At 35.3% G+C, this 20,831-nt stretch overlaps 2 protein-coding genes across 13 annotated transcripts in view; both read left to right on the top strand.

Moving 5' to 3' along the window:
• Positions 1 to 407: 407 nt before the first annotated feature.
• LOC108365627 (ABC transporter G family member 20-like) lies at positions 408 to 7,533 on the top strand. The gene is made up of 5 exons (XM_017619714.1): positions 408 to 740; positions 830 to 1,016; positions 1,143 to 1,408; positions 1,492 to 1,578; positions 5,779 to 7,533. The coding sequence occupies exons 1-5, from the start codon at positions 629 to 631 to the stop codon at positions 5,988 to 5,990; spliced, it is 864 nt and encodes a 287-aa protein (XP_017475203.1). The 5' UTR covers positions 408 to 628; the 3' UTR covers positions 5,991 to 7,533.
• Positions 7,534 to 13,613: 6,080 nt separating this feature from the next.
• Positions 13,614 to 20,831, top strand: part of mod(mdg4) (modifier of mdg4) — a 71,862-nt gene continuing 64,644 nt past the window's right edge. For 4 of the 12 annotated variants that reach the window (XM_017619698.1, XM_017619697.1, XM_017619696.1 and 1 more), the window contains exons 1-4: positions 13,615 to 13,815; positions 14,013 to 14,306; positions 14,367 to 14,506; positions 16,725 to 17,529. In XM_017619698.1, coding sequence (XP_017475187.1) covers positions 14,087 to 14,306; positions 14,367 to 14,506; positions 16,725 to 17,529 — 1,165 coding nt within the window. In that variant the 5' untranslated portion in view covers positions 13,615 to 13,815; positions 14,013 to 14,086. Of the gene's footprint in view, positions 13,816 to 14,012; positions 14,307 to 14,366; positions 14,507 to 16,724; positions 17,530 to 20,831 lie in introns of all 12 variants that reach the window. The other 8 variants (XM_017619691.1, XM_017619694.1, XM_017619695.1 and 5 more) reach the window with 5 other exon arrangements.

The raw sequence follows: 20,831 nt of genomic DNA, 5'->3' as shown, positions 1-20,831 counted from the left end.
ATACTCTAAGCCGGAGGAGTTTCATGTGTACCAGTTTCTATGTAAAATTATATTAAAATTGATTTCGCCATAATTTCACCATCCCAATGCTGCCATTGCGCCAATCTAAACAATTGCAATTTAAAGTTATTTCTTATTTTAGATATATTATAAAACAGAAGCAGAAGCCTACAGCGCGGCCAAGCGCACAGATGTCTTGGGTTATATAATGTTTCCAAGTAATTTCTCAGAATCAATAAGAGCCCGACTGGAAGATGGTCGGTATGCGGATGAAGGCACAGTGGAAAATGGGGAACTAACTGTCCANAGATTTTAACTATAATTTTTGCACATTGCATTTTCGTGGATTTCGGAGAAATCACATTCAGTTGAAAAAAGCTTTCTCCTATGTTTCTTAATGGAATGGAATGAAGTGGTGCTATACTCTAAGTCGGAGGAGTTTCATTTTTACCAGTTTCTATGTAAAATTATATTAAAATTGATTTCGCCATAATTTTACCATCCCATTTTTGCCATTGCGCCAATTTAAACAATTGCAATTTAAAGTTATTTCTTATTTTAGATATATTATAAAACAGAAGCAGAAGCCTACAGCGCGGCCAAGCGCACAGATGTCTTGGGTTATATAATGTTTCCAAGTAATTTCTCAGAATCAATAAGAGCCCGACTGGAAGATGGTCGGTATGCGGATGAAGGCACAGTGGAAAATGGGGAACTAACTGTCCATATTGATATGACGGGTGAGCACGAGATTCTTGCATATAAACGAACAAAATTTGTCACTTTTCAACATACGTATTCTTGCTACTTTGCAACATTAAAAAATTAGATCAACAGATCGGCTACTTTATTGAGCGCAAGCTACGTGATAGTTTCGGTTCGTTTATGAAGGGCGTGTTAATCGATTGCAATCTACCAGCTAGTTTGGGAAACATTCCTATACAATTTCAGGAACCTGTTTACGGTTCGTTAGATATTGAATTTCAGCAATATGTGGCGCCTGGTGTCGTTATGACGTAAGTATTCGAAGTTCGTCGAATTCAATGTTACAAATAAATATATATCATTTTTTGTAAGTACTACGTACCAACCTTTACTACAAATGTACATATGTACATATTTACTTGTTTTGACACACTTAGCATGGTGTTCTTCTTGGCCACTCTAATGACAGCAGCAGTATTCATTTCGGAACGTATGGATGGTGTTTGGGATCGCACTTTAGTAGCTGGGGTTTCCGCAATGGAAATGCTGTGGGCACATCTACTGACCCAACTCATTATAATGGCATTCCAATCATTCGAAGTAATAATGTATATTGGGCTGGTGTTCGACACCTACAACAAAGGTGATACGGCGACGCTCATTGGTTTGCTAACATTGACAGCATTCTGCGGCATGCTTTTTGGTAAGCTCCAACTCACATTAGTAGTACATAATACATACATACATAAACAAAAATGACTATGGTGTAATATCTAATTCTTTAAGGCTTACTCATTTCCGTTTATTGCAAGTCGCACACAGAAGCAAATTTTGTCGCCACCGGCGCATTTTATCCAATGATAATTCTTTGTGGTAAGTAATTGACAAGAAAATTGACATACGTATGTAATTGTGCAGCTGAATTTGGAAAATAGTTCGCATTAAAACATACACACATAATTTGTTAATATACCCTGCAGGGAAGACCCGAACTAGTGAATCAATTTTCTATTTTAGTACTAATTCTTTATCGGCAAAACTTAGTATTTAGATTCTGGCCAGTTCAAAAGTAGCGAAATCTGGTACTTTTACAAAACTATTATATATAATTTTTTTAAAACGACAATATCGCAGCTATGAGTGCAAAAGACGCTAAGTATAATGTGATGCAAGAAGCAAGAACAATTAAAAATTCATAGTTTTCTAAAAGATATTTTACTCTAACCCACCAGGGGTCCACGGAAGACTCGACGGGGGTCCACGGTGACGTGAAAAAAATATGGGGGTCCATGAGTTGTAAATGGGGGTCGACGAAGATTTATCTGGTTTCGATGTAAAGAACCAAAATGGTTGCTTGATAGCCTCTTTATTTACTACTACGTGGTGGAACATAGGTGGGGGGGAAGGAGTTTACGTGACTGCACTGACAACCAAGCTGCACTTAAGGCATTGACCAGCCCTATATTTAAGTATTTCCAAACTAGTTCGGCAGTACAATTCTCGACTAAAATATGATGGTGAACATAACGAGGTTGTTTTACTCTGGGTGTCTGGTCACTCTGAAGTACCCGTACCAGAGTAGGCCCAGACCAGGCATTCCTCGGTCCGCAACTAGTTTTAGCACTCCCACCTTCGGCAATCGAAGCCACCATCAAAAACTTCGCTCTGAAATGACTGAGAGGCATCGAGGGCATGCAGGTGGGCAAAACTGCTCGCAGTCCTCTTAAAAAATTTAACTCTTCCGAGCGAGAGAGTTTTTTTGATGTATTTACGAGCTTTACACACAATCACACACATCACATTTTTTTTATAATCTAATTGTCACATTTAATTTTTTTACGAGCTTTGGGAATATTTAGAAATGTATCAGCAGGGGGTCGGAGGAGAAGCTCGGCCAAACACTAACATATTTGTAAGAGCCAATCTATTATTATTATTATCAGCAGGGGGTCCACCGAAATCAGTAAATTTTTGAAAGGGGTCTATGAGAAAAAAAGTTTGGGACTCTAACCTTTTCCATTCAGTAACACAAATGCACTTATAACAAAATAGATGTGTAGTCACAGAAAATAATTTAAGGCACAAATAATACAATAACTTTTCATTAGGAATATAGATCTAAGGTCGGTGTTATGCAGAAATTTTGTTTGGCAAACTGGCTCGGAGAGAGCGAGTTTGGCGACTCTCACAGCAAACTAATTTTTTTTGGTCAAACTGCTGCAAATTCGGTGTTGTCATATACAAACATTTTAGATAGTTGTTGCTATACGCAAAAGTTGCCGTGATACCTAAAGCCAGAGAACTGAATTTATGCTGTAGGAGCTTCAATGATTAGGGCACAGTTAATTGCCTATACGATATCATAAAAAATATATTAATTATGCGCGTTATGTATTCTGAAATTCTCATTTCGTGTTGGTAATAGCCATGAAAACCATAATGAACGTGCAACCCTGTGCCAAACAAAAGTTTGTCTGCATAACACCGACCTAAGGTGACGAATTTAGAACTAGTTCGGAACTATAGAGCTGGTTCGGCACTGTCGAAAAAGCGATGTAGAGGCGGGCAATTGACACTTAGTAGGACACAGTGTTGATATTTTACGTACAATTGTACTTTTTTCAGTACAATTAGCTTTAAAAAGTACAAAAATACAATTTACCGATTTTTAGTACAATTTTAACATCAAAAATACTTTTTGAACCCAACGTTCTAATCTTCGCTGGAACTTTGATTCTTAGTAATTTTGAATTTAAGTTACTGGCCGCCTTCTCCTGCTTGAAAATCTAGTTTGCGTGACAATTCATGCGAGATTCCGCACGTGCAGACCGCAAAAAGTACGAAGCATATTTTTTTCTAGCATACACAGTAGTTTGCGAGGTCGTGCTTGATTTCATCTGATTTCTTGATTTTCAGGGACCGTAACGGTTATAAGTTTTATTATAAAAATCACTTTTTAATCGTTATTAACTAAGTTTTGTTTTTTACTCAGAAAATAATCGTTATGTTTTGAGTTTTGTTTTTTGCTCGGAAAATAACGGTTACGTTTTAAATTTTATTTTTTGCTCGGAAAATAATGGTTATGTTTTAAGTTTTATTTTTTGCTCGAAAAATAATCGTTACGTTTTAAGTTTTATTTTTTGCTCGGAAAATAATCGTTATTTCTGGAGTTTTATTAAAATATAATGATTAAACTTGATTTTTATAAGTAAAAATTAAAAAATAAAAATCAGTGCCGCTGAAGGTACTCCGAGTAATAAGAAATATATTGGTTTACTCCTTATGCACGTATCATTTCTCTTTCCGCGTGATTTTTTGAGTTGAAATTTCAAAGGATAATAGTTATTTGCGGTCCCTGGTAATTTTAGTATTTTGGAACTATTAATTTTCAAAAAAGAAAAAATACAAATTTAGAATGAGTTAATATGACTATTTAAAATAATAAAATGGAGTGATGGATTCCAGATGTTTTAAAATATGAATGCGTTTGGATTTTCGTGAAAAAAGTATGCTTTTAAATGCCCAGTCAACAAAATTTCATCTCGCTTGCGAGAAATAAAAGCAGAACGGAAGCGAAATTTTCAAGTAGGACATACCTATATTTTGTATTTCAAAATGAAATTTGAATTGCAATTTTAAATGTGAATGGCAATATTAGTGTTGAGCTTTATGGTGATTGCAATTTTTTTATCACCGGCGGGTGAAATATCACTTTTGAAAAAATCTAGTCATTTCATTTTATGTGATTTATTTTCATTAATATAAACTGATCTATCAACTTATTAATTTGTTATGGTTATTGCCTTCATCTTTGAATATACAACCCGCGACAAAGTGATACGGTCGCCCGGCTTGGGCAATTGGTTTTATTTTACTATTTTTCAAATTTATTTTAATTATATTTTTATAAAAGTATAGCTCATTGTCTGACAGAAACCAAAAAAAATAAATCCAGAATTTGTAGAAATTTTGTGGGTAAAAATTGTTTCACTTTCTTCCATTTAACGATTGTTCGTAATTTATTTTATATAAAAGAAAATGCGCTACATCGTTTAGATGTTTTTTGTTTTTAATTATATATTGTTAGACAATAAGATATACTTTTCTAAAAAAAATAATTAAAATTTATTTGAGAGAAATAAAATAAATAGCCCAAACCGGGTGACTATATTATTTTGTCGCGGGGTGTAGTTTTATAAATTTGGAATATAATGAAGAGATCACAATGATAAGTTACGTTGAATTAAGCCTAAAACAACTAATGCTGTACAATGAATTGAACAATAAACACACTGCAGTAGACAAAAAAAGATTTTTTTTCGGATAAGGGAAAAAGGCAGTCGTATTGACGGAAATGGCGCAAAGTACAATTAAACTCAAAAAGTTACACTTTTTTCATTAATTTAGTACAATTTAAAAATCTCAAATATCAACACTGGCAGAACATCGCAATCTTAAATTCTCCGAACCAGTTCGGCATTAAGCTGAAATTAGTCGAGAACGCAGAACGTATACTTAAACGCAGTCTGTATACGCAGAATTTTGTCGATTACTGGAGCCCTCAGTGTTGCTTACTACACTGTTGCCACTCATCAATGCCTTTTCATAAACTTCCCTTTCAACTACAATTTTTCGTGCTATAATAGATTTTAGCTAAATATAAACTACTTAGTTTTCAACAAAAACCTTATTCAATAGTAAATTTCAAATATTTTAAACATATTTTGAGTAGGAACTTATATCTTTTTTACCATCTGTAAAACTGACGAAGTGGCAAGCATCTAAAGAAGGAGAAATCAGCTGACACGGAAAAATCTAAATTCCGCAGATTTCTGCGCTACGGGCTACAACTACAGAAAAATTCTGCGGTGTTGAGTTTTCATTTACATGGCGGTTTGGTAAGACAGATCGTGTCAGCTGACTCGGGTTTACGTACCGGTAGGTTTACGTTCTTGACTAATTTCAGCTTTAGTGCGTTTCACTACAGGGTATATATGTTTGTACATACATATGCACATACATATGCACGTAGATATGTAGTTACTCATTAATATTTATTTCCAATATTTTCAGGATTGCTATGGCCACTAGAAGGTATGCCGAAGTCTTTACAAGAGATTGTCTTATTTTTCCCATTTACAATACCATCTATATCAGCGCGAAATATTATTGAGAAAGGTTGGTCCATTACAAACGGGCAAGTTTACAATGGATTCATAGTAATGTCCGCATGGATTGTTATATTCTTTACGCTCTGCATGGTGGGGCTCAAGCGAAAGGCTTAAGCTGATAACGGGATTTTGCGCCAAAGAAGAATGTTGTAGTATTACATTATTGTTTTTATTTTTTACATAATCATAAGTTTCGTTTTCGGTTATGTAAATAATATTTAGCATACGGTACAAATTCATACGTACGTACTTAGAAATAGGAAAATTTAAATGCAGGCATTACATACATACCTACATACATATGTATGTGTATATTAGGGTGGTCCAAAAATACGTGAGAAAAAATATAGTCGGAATTTGTATGCTCTCACCCCCTAGGATTGTTCTATACCGAAAAAATATACCCACATTTTTTTATTTTGAAATCAAAAAATTTTTTTGAGGTCGCTCAAAGTTTTCCATGTATTTTATATGGGGAAAAAACCACTTTTCGTAGAAATGGTACGGAATTCTTCAACATCAATATTTTTCGATCGGAAACCTCTGCTTCTCTTCAGGAAATTGCCAATAATAATACCCAATCATTTATTTACCCATTTTATCATAGTAACTATATTTTATAGGTCCACCAAAGCCCCCAGAAATGTCAGAAAATGCTATGGGGGGATAAATAAAAAATCTTTAGTACTAAAAAATGGTTAAACAAATAATTGGGTATTGTTATTGGAAGTCTCCTGACGAGAACCAGAGGTTTGCGATCGAAAAATATTAACTTTTAGGAATTCCATACCATTTCTACGACAAGTGGTTTTTTCCATATAAACTGCATGGAAAACTTTGAGCGACCTCTAAATATTTTTTGATTTCAACTAAAAATAGGGGTGCATTTTTTCGATGTAGAACAGTACTAGGGGTGAGAGGAATAAAGTTCCAACTTTACTTATTTTGGACCACCCTAGTGAACATACTACATACATACAAATAAAAAATGTTAATAAATTAGGCCAGAAACTGCTGAAAATATCCAATTTACATACATACACATATGCATATATAATTGGGGAACGCACAAGGTGTCATAACGAGCGTATTGTCATATTTCATGTATTCACAACGGCTTCATATTGCCGTATGTAGGAAACTTTAAACGGTTAAATAAATCTTTGGACGACTTGAAATCAGAACTAACTAGCTTTTAACAGTATGAAAACTTATTATATGACTTTTATGGTACCTTAAGACCCCCTAAGTATATCTTTAAGCATTTAAAATTAACGACAAAAAAACAATACGAGACTTGCGACACCGTTGTGAATATCCCGATAATAATACATTATTGTTGTTAAGATAAATAAGTATCAATATAAATTCAAAACAACAACAAACAAAAAGATAAATTTGTCACTAAAAGACTTATCATGACACCTTTTGAATCCCGAAAAAGTTTATACAAATTTTAATTGTGATCTGCGTACAATAATTTTTTACTCTTTTAATTATAAAGTGGTAGGGAAATATGAAAAACATTTTATATGTACATATATTTATATAATTAGGAAGGCACACAAATGTTTGTATCTAATGGGAGTAAGTGATTAAATATAAAAAATGTAAATATCAGTTTAAAAATAAATTTAATTTTAAGCAACTACAAATATATGGATGTATTTTTAACTTAAATTAAATCTTCTGTTGAGCTGCTAAACCGCACTTTGTTTAGTAACTGGAGAATTTTATGTGTAAAAACAATAAGGCACAGTGTTTTCTTCATACATATCAAGCGTTCATAAGGCGCTTTAACCCAGTGCACTGCGATTCAAAACGGATGCATAGACCAAATTTCAATACGCTTTGAAATTTAAAAGTGTACTGATTCAAAATTGTTTTCAATTCGGAACTTATTTTATTTTTCCGATCGCACATAGGGACGAATCGAGAATATAGTACGTTAGAAATGTTTATATTAAATTCTCAAAATTCAAATGACGGATCCAATATGACAGACGACTTAAAAAAAAATTATTGATTGTTATGAAACTTGGTATCCAGGAGCGTTGGTCGTCGATCATCTCGAAACTGGTATTAAATTTTCAAAATTCAAAATGGCGGATGACTTTTTTAAAATAATTATGGATGGTAATGAAACTTGATAGCTAAGAACTCTCGCAGTCACTGATTACTGATTACACCTCATTTTTGAAAATCGAACGAACGGCGCAGATCTGATAACCTGGACAATAAATTTCTTCGCATATTAGATGTAAAGATTATACAAAAAATATATGAATAGGTGGAAATCTTCGTTGAAACATTTCTGTTTGAAAACTATTTCAGTCCTCTTTCATTTGGTACCAAATTTGTTTGATTTGGATATGCGGTTTGTTTATTATTACGAAAGGACTTTTATTTCGNTTCTTCTTCTTCTTCTTCTTCTTCTTCTTCTTCTTCTTCTTCATCTTCTAAAGCTGTTGCGTCGCGTTAAAAGTCAAAATTTTGATGTTACATTGTGGACTGGTTTATAAAGAGTATTGTAAAGGTACAGTGAATAAAAAAAAATTGTATATTGAACTTGAACTTCAAACTTGAATATCTCTGCCATTAGCTAATCTATTTAGGTACAAGTAATTTTTAGCAAAAAAAAAACGACTTAAAAAAAATTTATATATCTATGACTCAATGATCTGATCTAAACCAAATTAGTATGGGACCACCTTTCCATTGCAAAAAGAATTATCGAAATCGGTTGACGTGGTCCAAAGTTATGCGAAAGAGTTAGTGAAAATTTAGAGCTGTTCGATGAACGCACTGGAATGCTCCAGTCCTCGTTGCCGCAAGCTTTCGCTGGATAATCGTAAATTTACCCTAAAAAATCGTCATTTAGTCCAAAAAAATCGTAAAATTTTTGTTTATTGTATTTTTTTTTTAACAAGGTAAAAATACAAACCCATATGCAATGTGGGTTCCATTTGGTTTTGTAATAGCTCTGATCCAGTACTCTCCAAAAATCGCTCTCATTTACAGGATTTTGGAGTACGGGGACGAAAAAGTATTTTTTCCGTAAAAACGTCAAACTGCCGATCGCTTGACACTTTTCATGATTATACCAGAAGAAAAAGTTCGGGTAAAATCTTGCAACTTCATTATCTTCACAACTCTCCAAAAATCGCTCTCATTTACAGGATTTTGGAGTACCAAAACCAAATGGAGCCCACTTTGCATATGGGTTAATAAAAGTGGATTTGCAATTGTTAACGACAATTTAAAACACAACTGCTTTTAAGTAGTTGAACCCCACTGGTTTGAAGTTTTGAAGATTTGTTTTAAAGTAGGGGTCTTCACACCGAGCTTGGTACTCGGTGATTTTTCCCAATGTATTTTCTTTGTGTAAAATTATTTTATTATCGGTGTACCGGATACCGAATTATCGTGAACGAAGCTTGATAATTTTTCTGGTAGTTGGTAAACTGCAATCAGCTCTTCGATATTTATTCAATTTTAAATCCGTCCGCTGCCGAAAGGCATAAGGCATACGGGTAAGTAAAATTCCTTAAATTTTATGTTACAAATTTGTTTTTTTTTTTTAGGGAAAAACTACGAATCCGCTGTTGTTAAACATAGTTTTCCAGACTAATGGTCTGATTATGCATACTTCGCATAACTTCGCACAACTTCGCATAAACTACAAACTGTAATTTCTTTGGTACTTTGTATGTATTTTGTATTTATTCCATTACCCAGAGATTAGCAGAACTTTTAATAACTTAACGATCTGTTGAGTTTAGATTTTGCTTCACATTTTCTTAAGATACATTTTTATTGCACTGGTACAAATGGTTGTGCGAAGTTATGCGAAGTATGCATAATCAGACCATAACAAAAGAAACCGGAAAACGACGTTCACAGTTGATACAATTACAGGGCGTCAACCAGCAATTTATCAAAACTACCAAAATTGATGTGAAGACCCTTAGTGTAACATTAGCATTGAACAAATACCCTCTCTCTCTTTCAAATCAGTGTCATCAGCACGGTATATACAAGCTCTGATCCAATACTTTTCGTGAAAAGTCCTGTAAAACTGTCAAACAGCAAAATTACTCTCTGAAGTGAGGGTAAAAAGTGAGTAACAACAAAAAGTACGGGAACAAAAAAACCATTTTTCCTGTAAAAACGTCAACCTGTGATTGCTTGACACTTTTCATGATTTAACAGAAGAAAAAGTTCGGGTAAAATCTTGCAACTTCATTCTCTACACAACTCTCCAAAAGTCGCTCTCATTTACAGGATTTTGGAGGATTTCGGAGTACGGGAACATTTTTCCTGCAACTTCGTGTAAAATCCTGTAAGTTCATGGAGTACTGGATCAGAGCTACAGTATTAAACCTGTTCGCAGTTTCTCACCAATTGGTCCCCGAGGAGTACTTTTGGGTTGTGTGCAATGTTTTCGTTTAGCGTGCACTGCAACACTTACTGTGGGGAATTTCGCCTCATGATTAGAAAAAGTTCTTTTCGAGGATAAAATATATATAATTGTGTTATTTATGAACAGAATGTAGTTTAAATATAATATCAATGCTTAATTGACGGTAATATCAATAGTAAAGTACATAATTATTGCTTGTCTTTCTTTAAACTGGAAACTCAAATCGTAATTATAGCCCGGAATGGAGTTTTCATAAATGTAAGTTTAAAATCAATAAAATATCCATTATAACATTATATTTTTATGAAAACCGTGAATTTTGGGAATTTATCAAGGAAAAAACTTCTAATTTCCGAATATATTTAAGTCTTTATTCCAAAGCAAAAAAAAAAGATTTGTACAGCTATACAGACTCCAAAGCCTGCCAGCGCATCCGCCCAGAGAGCTCATTAAGCACACCCAAGTTTAAGCGACCATTACCGGAGCTCCTCAAAAATACTCAACATCAAAGTATAGAATGTCACAATATGAATTATACACACATACAATAGTAATTGCTATGAATGGCTGCCGTATAAACTCAGGACACGCATTTGCTTGGAGACTCCGAAGGTTAAGATGGTCATAAGTTCAGCCAGCGAATTCAAATTTCAATTCAATTCAATTGTATATTACCCGGAGCTGCTCCAACATGATGAGTAGATTTTAGTAAGGCTCACATGCCACTGCCTCTGGATACACACTGCATATCGGAATATTGCAAAATAAATAGCAATTATCTCTTATAATTATAAGAAAAGTGTTTGTTAACAAAATTACCTGTGCCACTCTGCCATAGTACGGTTGTTGCTCCCTTTCATACCACAGTAAATTTGTATGCAACTCTGAATCGGCAAAATTCATGCTCATTCTCACTATCAACCCAGATCAGATTTTAACCCAGAGGAGTACTCAAAAAGGTTTATTACTGTATATACTGTGAGTGAAACCCCCAGAGCGCGGAGGCTTCTATTTAAAGAGTTGTTAACTTTTAAAGTTGCACAATTCACCATACTAGGCAAGGGTAACAATCCGCAGCACGGCGCAATTGTGCTAACACCGTAGCCGGAGTTGCCGCACCACACCAACATATTTAAAGCGCTATTAACACCAAGAAACACATGAGACACGCACACAATTCGCCTTAATTCTTTGAAAAAGTACACGTACTTTGTTTTTGCTTTGGAGTTGTGAGAACGGCAGAAACTTATGTATCTTGGCAAATTTAAAGATTTTACTCAAGAATGATGAAAATATCGTACATACATTCCTAGCAATTAAATTCGGTTGGCGTATAAGCGTTGCTCAGCGCCGGAAATTAAAGAAATAATAGACATGACCCCGCTGTATGGTGTATTACACTGTATTAGGCATGGGTAACACTGCGCGGCGCGGCGGAGTTGCCGTGCCAACACCAGTATATGGAAAGCGCTACGCCATTAACACCCAGCAACATAATAGACACACACACAATTCGCCTTAACTCTTTGAAAATTTACACGTCCTTTGTTTTTGCTTTTGAGTGTTGAGAATGCAAATTTAAAGCTTTTACTCAGGAATGATAGAATATCGTGGCATTTACTACATTCCTAGCAATTAAATTCAGTTGGCGGTACAAGCGTTGCTCAGCGCTTATAGAAATAATAGACATGACACCACTGTATGCTGTACTGCACTGTATGACGATGGGTACTGTAGTGACACTCAGATGGCGCCGTGTTTAATTCAGTACACTGCGCTATTGCGCTGAGTTAGTGCGCTGACACCACAGGTGACGCTGGCGTTATTGAGCTATCGCCAAAAAAAATTGCGCATTTACCCATGGCTACACTGTATGACAACGGGACTGTACTATAAATATTGCGCTATTACCCATGGCTATACCATACAAATTTCATTGATTATATGGAAGTGTTGGAAATGAACACAGTTGTCCGTGCTGCCAGATGATGAGGATAGTAAAAGAAGTCGGCGGATTTTTATTGAAAATATTCACTTTGTGTTGAAATAATTGGGGTTTGTGAATACCCGTAAGTGTCGTAAGTGTCGTATTGTTGTATGTCGTAAACTTTAAACGCCTAAAAAACATGTTAAAGGGGTTTGCAAAGTACCATCAAAGTCATATTATGTATTTTCGCAGTGTTAAAAAATAGTTGGTTGTGGTTCCAAGTTCTCTTAACATTTATTTAAGCTTTTAAAGTTTACGACATACAACCATACGACACTTACGACATGGCTGTGAATCCCTCAACTGTTTTACATAAAAAAAAGAGTCGCAGTCGAATTATTGATTTTAATAAAAATGTGCATTTTTTATCGAATCATCGATTTTTTATAAAAAATTTTCATTATTTATTGAAGTATGGTTTTTTTTTTTTTAAAGCGCCACAGGGAAAATTAAAAAAAAAAAATCGCNATTTTTAATAAAAAATTTTCATTATTTATTGAAGTATGGTTTTTTTTTTTAAAGCGCCACAGGGAAAATTAAAAAAAAATCGACCGATTTTACTTTCTTTAAAGCGCCGCGGGCATTCATTTGTTCTCAAATGTTATCTAGATCATTATGAAACAGAAGTAGATTGTTGAATATCCCTTACTTTTCGTGTACCTATTTAATTTTCGAACATCTGGTAGCACCTTTCTATTCTCCATTACAGCCATTTTGCTTGTTACTTTGTTGAAGAAAAGTAGTGAAATTATGAAGCGCATTTTATATTGTTAAAAGATAAAATAAAATACATTTAATGTATACAAAATACACGTGAACATTGCAAAGATCGTATATTTATCAAAATATGTCTTAAGTGCTCTTTTCATATGAAAATTTGCTAGTGAAACTGCAAATAATTTAGCACCAAGTTAGTTATATACTATTACTAATAAAGTGTAAAGAGTGATAAATAATGTGAATATATACTATTCTTTACATCTCCGCTAAGTTTTATGACAAAATTCGTAATAGCTTTGCGAAAACACCCAAAAAACAGATGTAATTGAAAGCCTACCCCAAGATATAAAATGAAATGTTAAATTTTTAAGCCATTTTAATATATTTGCATTCTACAGAATCGTTATAGTGCAAGAGAAACAATATTATTTCGCCTGAAGGCGTTTGTTAAGTTTCCCTTATCTTTACCAAATTCTTTACTTACGTTACGTTTTGCATCAACTTAAAGTTAGTATGGCAACCTTTAAAGCAACCCTGAAATGACGATAGCCAATCAAAATGAAGCTTCTAAAATTTCCGTTTACGGAAATGAAATTTTACCATAAAACGCACACAACGCCAAGCGTTTGGTCGAAATTGGATTTCATTCGTAAATTTGACCGAGAACGGATTGTGTTTTGCTAAAGGTGCAGCTGTCTTTGCGGCGATATCTATTTTAATAAAAAATAGTGATTGCCAAAATAAATTTAAAATCAAAAAGTCTTCAAGTGAATTAAAAACTAACTTGTAGCAGCTGGATTTGTTTTGCGGTGAGTGTCCATATTAACGCCTGGTTAAAAAAGTTGATCCAATAATTTTACTTGAGCCAAAATAATTTCCCAGTTTTTCATTCAAGAAAAATTGGGGTTATTTTAGCATAAACAAACCAATCAGCATAAATAAATAAAAACGAATTTGTTTGAGTGTCATTGATATAAAATAAGTTACTATTTTGTGAAATTTTCAGTCTGTACATACACAAACTTATCGATTTGTGTGACATCGGATTAGACGACGAATACGCTACCGCTGGCAGCCAACATGGCGGACGACGAGCAATTCTCGCTGTGTTGGAATAATTTTAATAGTAATTTGTCTGCTGGTTTTCATGAGTCGCTATGTCGGGGCGATTTGGTCGATGTGACTCTAGCGGCAGAGGGGCAATTTGTTAAGGCCCACCGTTTAGTACTCTCGGTGTGCTCGCCCTATTTTCGTAAAATGTTTACCCAAATGCCGGCCAATCAACATGCTTTCGGTAAGTGTAAAATTTCCCCTTTGCTAAGAGATTTATACATATTTTATTTTATTTTTTAATTTTTAGTTTTTTTAAAAGACGTAAGTCATACGGCACTTAAAGATTTAATACAGTTCATGTATTGTGGAGAAGTAAATGTAAAACAGGAAGCTCTACCAGCGTTTATAAGCACAGCAGAGGCTCTCCAAATAAAGGGGCTAACTGATGTAAGTATTTATCTGAAAAAAGTATACAATTACACACATACATCTTGTGTTTGGACAGGGTACGCTTTTTTTGCGCCATTTTTGTACATGCGTGTGGGCATATCTTTTTGTGTATGTATACGTAGGAAACTGTACCCACCTTGCAGTATGAAGTATAAATTTGTATAGCAGACTTAAGTAATTGTAGGTATTTGGCTTCTTTGTTTGGGATATTTTTCACTCTGGTACTGTACATACATTTAGGGATTAGTTTTGGACAACATAAAAACCAGTTTTTAAGACTAGAACCAGATTCGTTCCCACGACAGTCGGGTCTACGTAACCGGAACGACCCAGATTTATATCTGGCCAAGGACTGTCACTCCAGCAACACTCCCCAAAATGTCTTTGTGGAATTTGTATGCTGCTACAACAACAACAACTAGAACCAGATTGCAAATGTTTGGCTGATTTCCAAAACGTATCAATACAATGTTTAGAAACTTATACTGCGGTATTTAAACGGTTTGTATATGCAGAGTTGCGACACAGGGGTAATCTCTACGTATTGAAAAGCGCTTGCACGGTTAAACTGGTTTTCATATGGGAGAGCCGTGCAATCCGTGCCAAGTGCAAGGGCTTTGAAAGTTTAGAGAATACCCCGATTGCAACCATATACATTGCATGTTTTAAATATTCAATATTGCAATGAACAATTTTTCTGAATTTGTGTTTTTAAAACACCAGCGGTAACCAATAACTAACGGAAAAGTATACATTGTCAACATTTTGTAGTTCTGCGTTATGGGACGTTATACTTTGTACGTATGCAAAGCAATTTAGGTTTTGGAAGTCGGTCTTTGCTAACATTTTGCTTTATCGTATGCAATGCGCCAGGCTAAACTAAAAAATGTCTGCATTGCCATCATTTCATGTATTTTAACTACGTTGAGCTTGTATTAGAGCTGGAGAAACATCGATGCATCGATGTTTTTATGTAAGCTGTTAACAGTGTTTTTGCAAATTGCAATACTACATTCATTTGGCGCGTAAATAGGTAAAATTAAGCAATTATTCGTAAGTCAGCAAAAATCTTAATATTTAAAAGACTAAAAACGTCCCTCATTTACATGATTCAACAATTAAACGATTGCACACGTGACACTGAGAGTTTTTTTTTTTTTTTAAAAAGGTTGCACACACACACGGTGCCTTACTAAAGAGGGGGAGAGGGAAAATCTTTTATGAAAATTTGCATAAAGTTCGAAATTATAGTTTTTGTGAGTTTTTGTTGTTTTAGCTATAATTTTATAGAGTTATTTTCCCTGTGAAGCCTTATAGTCGGAGGAGATAAAACAATCAAAGCTCGTTTTTTAATCACCCCGTCTACACAGGCAAATCTCAGATTTGACGGCTAATTTGTTGTGCTTGTTATTCTCACATCTCAAGGAAAAGTTATGTTTATTCTCTGTGCCACGTTTTTCTGCTATAATAAGCAATATAAATATATTTTAACTTAACATTTTATTAATAATACCTTAACAAACCTCTTTTATTTACTAGCGTACATTTTTGTTTACTTTTAAATTTGGCATTTCTCTTCTCTTTCGCAAAAACAATCGATAAAACTAGAATGGACACCGAAAAGTTGTCGGTTAAATCTGAGATTATTTTATAATTACAGATTAACAAGGGACGAATTTTATATGGCTAATCTCTTGTTATAATTACAGATTAGGGTGTTAAGCTCGAAAATGAGGATAATCTACTTATATGTGAACCTAGTATAAGTCATTGAATTCTTTGGTTTTTGCTCTCGCATGTTATTTCTTTTGTACCAGCCCTAATTCCGAATTCAGTTTATAATAGTTCACATGCATCAACTGAGCAAAAATCGAATGTCGATTATCGAATTTTTTGAATTGATTCACGTATCGAATTGGAAGAGCTCGATTAATAATCAATCTACGATATAATAGATTTAAAAACGGTATCTGTAGTCCCATATTAAAACTGGTTATTGATACAGCTAAGAAATTTTCACACAACATAGAAGAAGAGGGCGCAGTAATTTCTGCATAGTTAGCTCAATATTTGTATTTTTTGGATCATGACACCTGAATGTGCGATAAGTATTTATGAGTTTATGAGCGTTTGTAAAATGTATTTGTGTAATATACGCATTTTAAGTAACATCTTTATTCTTGTAAAAACTACATGTTAAAAATGTTTCATTTAGAGCGATCCACCACCGTCGCAATCTCCAGCAGAACCTTCAACACCTACGCCCCAAATTCAGCAAATTTCCTCGCCTCGCGTTCGTCAACGTACATCAGCAACCCGTTCATTTAAAATTGAATCGGTGGAGGACTCTGGAGATGATAAACAAACTCAAATAGTTATTCAAACAACTTCAGCTCCTCCTGCGCAGCAAGTAGTTACTCAACCACAAACCCAACATCTGCAACAGACTCAAAGTCAAACGCATATAGCACCTCAGCAAATCGCAAGTACCACTACCGCCGCTACTACCACTGTTGTTACGCATAAGCGACCAGCGCGTAGCATTGGAAGTGGACCCCACATCAAACGCACCAAAAGTACAATTGACCCCCTAGACACATCTGATCCGTCGACCGGGGCCCAGCAAATTACTGTACAAACAGCTGTTGTAGCTGCCCCTGCACCGGAACCTAAGGCACAAGTTCAACAACAACAACCTGAACCCGAATATATTGACTTGCCAATAGAATTGCCCACAAAATCAGAACCGGACTATGCGGAAGAGGCCGGAGACGTAGAAGGAGGGGAAAATGAGACCACATATGTAGAAGATGATTCATATGGGGAACTACGGTATGATGAAAGCTATTTCACGGAAAACGATGAAGCACCTACGGGTGCGACGACGGGGCAAAGTAGTAATGTGTCTGGCGGTGGTGCGAATGCAACTACATCAAAGGCTTTGGTGAAACAACAACAATCATCATTCTCAGACAATTCGTACGTGGACGTGGCGGATCAGGCGAACAGTGACGCACAAGGTTGGTTGAATACTAATTTATTTTGTAGCTTTAAGATAATGGTGCAAGCTTAACTGAATTATTTTCTGAAACGATACACTTGTAAAAAATTCAAAATTAGCAGCTAATTGGACTAATTTAGTTCTTCATATGAACGTAAAATGTCTAGTGTACTATTCCACGCATTTAGAATATAAGCAATGAAAAACATAGGTGTTTTCAGTAGAATGGATCAGTTGAACTTGCTTCCATGTTGCATGAAGTCAGCTTGACAAAGGTTGGTCGCAATAGAACCGTAAATAAGCCTTTCTTAAGATGTGCTTGCGGCAACGAAATCTTTAGTATAATTATACGTATATGAAGCTTTCCGTACGTATTTTACGTAAAATATAAAAACAATTGCATCTACTTTATTGAACGATGCAACGGTCGTGATTCGGTTCACCTTAACTTATTTAAATTGTATATGCATGAAAAGTGGCCTCGTAAAGATTTTAATGAGTGCAATCAATATATGTGTGCATATTCATTACAATAATTATGTGTTTGTGACGCATGTTTTATGATAATAATTTATTGGTGAAAATAAGAGTGGATTTTTTTAGACATAATTTTATGTGAGAACTTGAAGAATTTGGGTAAGCTAAAACAATTTTTGGTAATACATATATTAAACGATTAAGTCAATTCATAATTGCTTGTACATCATTTAGTTAGACGCATTAAAAGCTACAAACAAAACGAAATTCCTTCAGAATTTAATAACGACGAATCTGTAGCTCGTTTCTGTAACTTCTCTACTGGTAGAGAATATACGTCTTTCTCTACTAATTAGCAGTAGAGAACAGGGCGACGATTTCATACATGAATGCGCCTTGGAATAGAAAAGTTACAGAAACGAGCTAGTGGATTGGTCCCTAAAATAATTTGTATACTGAAAATTTAGAAATGCATGATAAATTCCTAATAGGGTGTTCACATGAGGCGATTTTGCAGGCAACTTTTAGTTGAAACGGCCATTCGAATCGCTTACGACGAAGTCAGTCGGCAATTTTTAATTCAATATTAATCGCCTTATGTTAACGCTGCATAAGACAAGGCGAACTTATACAAGGTGGTGTTGCTTGAATTCGTCGCGGTCCTCCAGAATATAGGGCCTGTTCGAGGCACGTAATAAAAGCGGCATTACTGCCGTACTGATGAAAAATGGCAACATTGTTGCAACTGCTCAACTGATAATACATTGCTAGAAATTCACACAGAACGTGATACTTTAATAATTCGCGGTTGTGATTGCAACTCGGACAAGCCCACAAAAATGATGTGTTTGTTGTATTCTTGTGGTAATTGCCGTCATACGGTGTTTGCATGAGGCAGCGTTTAGTTGAAAGCAACAATCGCCTGGTGTGAACGGCCTTCGCTTCCAATGAAGTGCGCCTCATGCGAACACCGTATTAAGGTGCGTATAACTTTATTCATGTCTACTACGGTATCCGACGGATGCCATCGGCCAATGAACGTAAATCTATAAGAGACAACACGCTATAATTGTAGCGTGTGTGAACATCAGGAGCGTGCCTTCTCTTTTGCTCAAATACGTTTTTAGACTGGATGAAAAGGGAAGGCACGCTCCTGGTGTTCACACTCGCTACAATTATAACGTGTTGTCTCATAGATTTACGTTCTTTGCATCGGCGCGGATCTAATCTGATTCGCACTGTCATAACAAGGGAGTGAGACGAATTATATTCATGAGAATGTCGTCCCTCGGAAACATACCTATTCCGGCCAGGCAGATACCATTCGCACGAATCTAATCCTTCGCACTCGCTTATTCCGACAGTGCGAATCTGATTAGATCCGTGCGGATGGCATCCGTCGGATACCATAATAGGCATGACTATTGCTCAACCGATACCGCCTTGTATAAATTCGGCTTGGCATGAGATGTTGCTTAGACAAGCAACGGCGATAACATTGCCGAGTCTTAATCATTAGTTATAAACATGGAGTAAATGGTAGGATTCACACTGGGACATCATGACCGAAAGACACAAGATCACGTAAGAACAAGGTGAAAAAAAGTCGATTTTTTAGCGGGTTCTACGCCATCTTGTTTCGCTGGAAAACGAGCGAAAAGTAAAGAAAACAACGAAAACCAAAATTAGCCAAAATTATTGTCAGCCACTTTACGCACAATTTAGGTAAAATGATGCAACAAAATGCTTTAAAATGTGTTGTCATGTTGAATTAACTCTTTACTTGAATTAAAGTGTAAAATAGTGGTGCTTGTGATGTAAACAAACGCTCAGCTGACGAACCCGCTTTCACAATTTTTTTTCTCAAAACCAGTTACAAATACAACGTCGCGTTCTTACGTAATCTTGTATATTTGGTTCATGCTGGGACATTCTCATTCAGGAATCATCGGGGTTCTTATTATCGAATTGCCTTCGATCTTCAAGTAGGAATGTAAAAAACGCATCGGAAAGGTCGATGGTTGCTATTCAATCACCCCTATTGCGAATGTCGATTGGCAGTAGATAAACGACTATTAAGCGATTATCGATTATCGATGCTATTGCGAGTGTCGCTTAGTCGCTCAATTAGCGACTGTGAATACTTTTTAATCGCTCATCCTTCTATTGCTGTTTTTTAGTCGTTGGAGTTTGCGTTTATAAAATTTACATAAGAAAGTGGTACTATAATGGATAAAAAGTAAGTCAATTGAACTGGAAGTTGTAAAAAATTGTGAAATATACATATGCATGTATGTGTCTGAATTACAGATCAAAAATTATAAGCAACTTGCGCGGTTGTTCGTACTGATGCAGAATAGCGCTATTCTTCATCGAATGAGCGCCATAATCAGCCTCATTGCGTAAGTCGTAAATTAGGCTCAATTGTACGACTCGACAATATTGGCATTGTATACAGCCGTGCTGAAAATAAGTAAACGACGAAAATCGTCGTAAACTATACAGTGCTGCCAAGTTTTCCCACTTTAATACACTAGTCGAGTGGAAATTTTAGGCAATGGCGTGAAACTTAAGATACGCACCCCTATTGCGAATGTCGACTGGCAGTAGATAAACGACTATTAAGCGATTATCGATTAGCGATGCTATTGCGAGTGTCGCTTAGTCGCTCAATTAGCGACTGTGAATACTTTTTAATCGCTCATTCTTCTATTGCTGTTTTTTAGTCGTTGGAGTTTGCGTTTATAAAATTTACATAAGAAAGTGGTACTATAATGGATAAAAAGTAAGTCAATTGAACTGGAAGTTGTAAAAAATTGTGAAATATACATATGCATGTATGTG

The sequence above is a fragment of the Rhagoletis zephyria genome, unplaced genomic scaffold (assembly GCF_001687245.7).
Source record: "Rhagoletis zephyria isolate East Lansing unplaced genomic scaffold, Rhagoletis_zephyria_1.1 Rzeph_scaffold_01936, whole genome shotgun sequence".
Lineage (NCBI taxonomy): Eukaryota > Metazoa > Arthropoda > Insecta > Diptera > Tephritidae > Rhagoletis > Rhagoletis zephyria.
The sequence above is the reverse complement of the archived record's forward strand: the minus strand, read 5'-3'. Positions and strand labels throughout refer to the sequence as shown.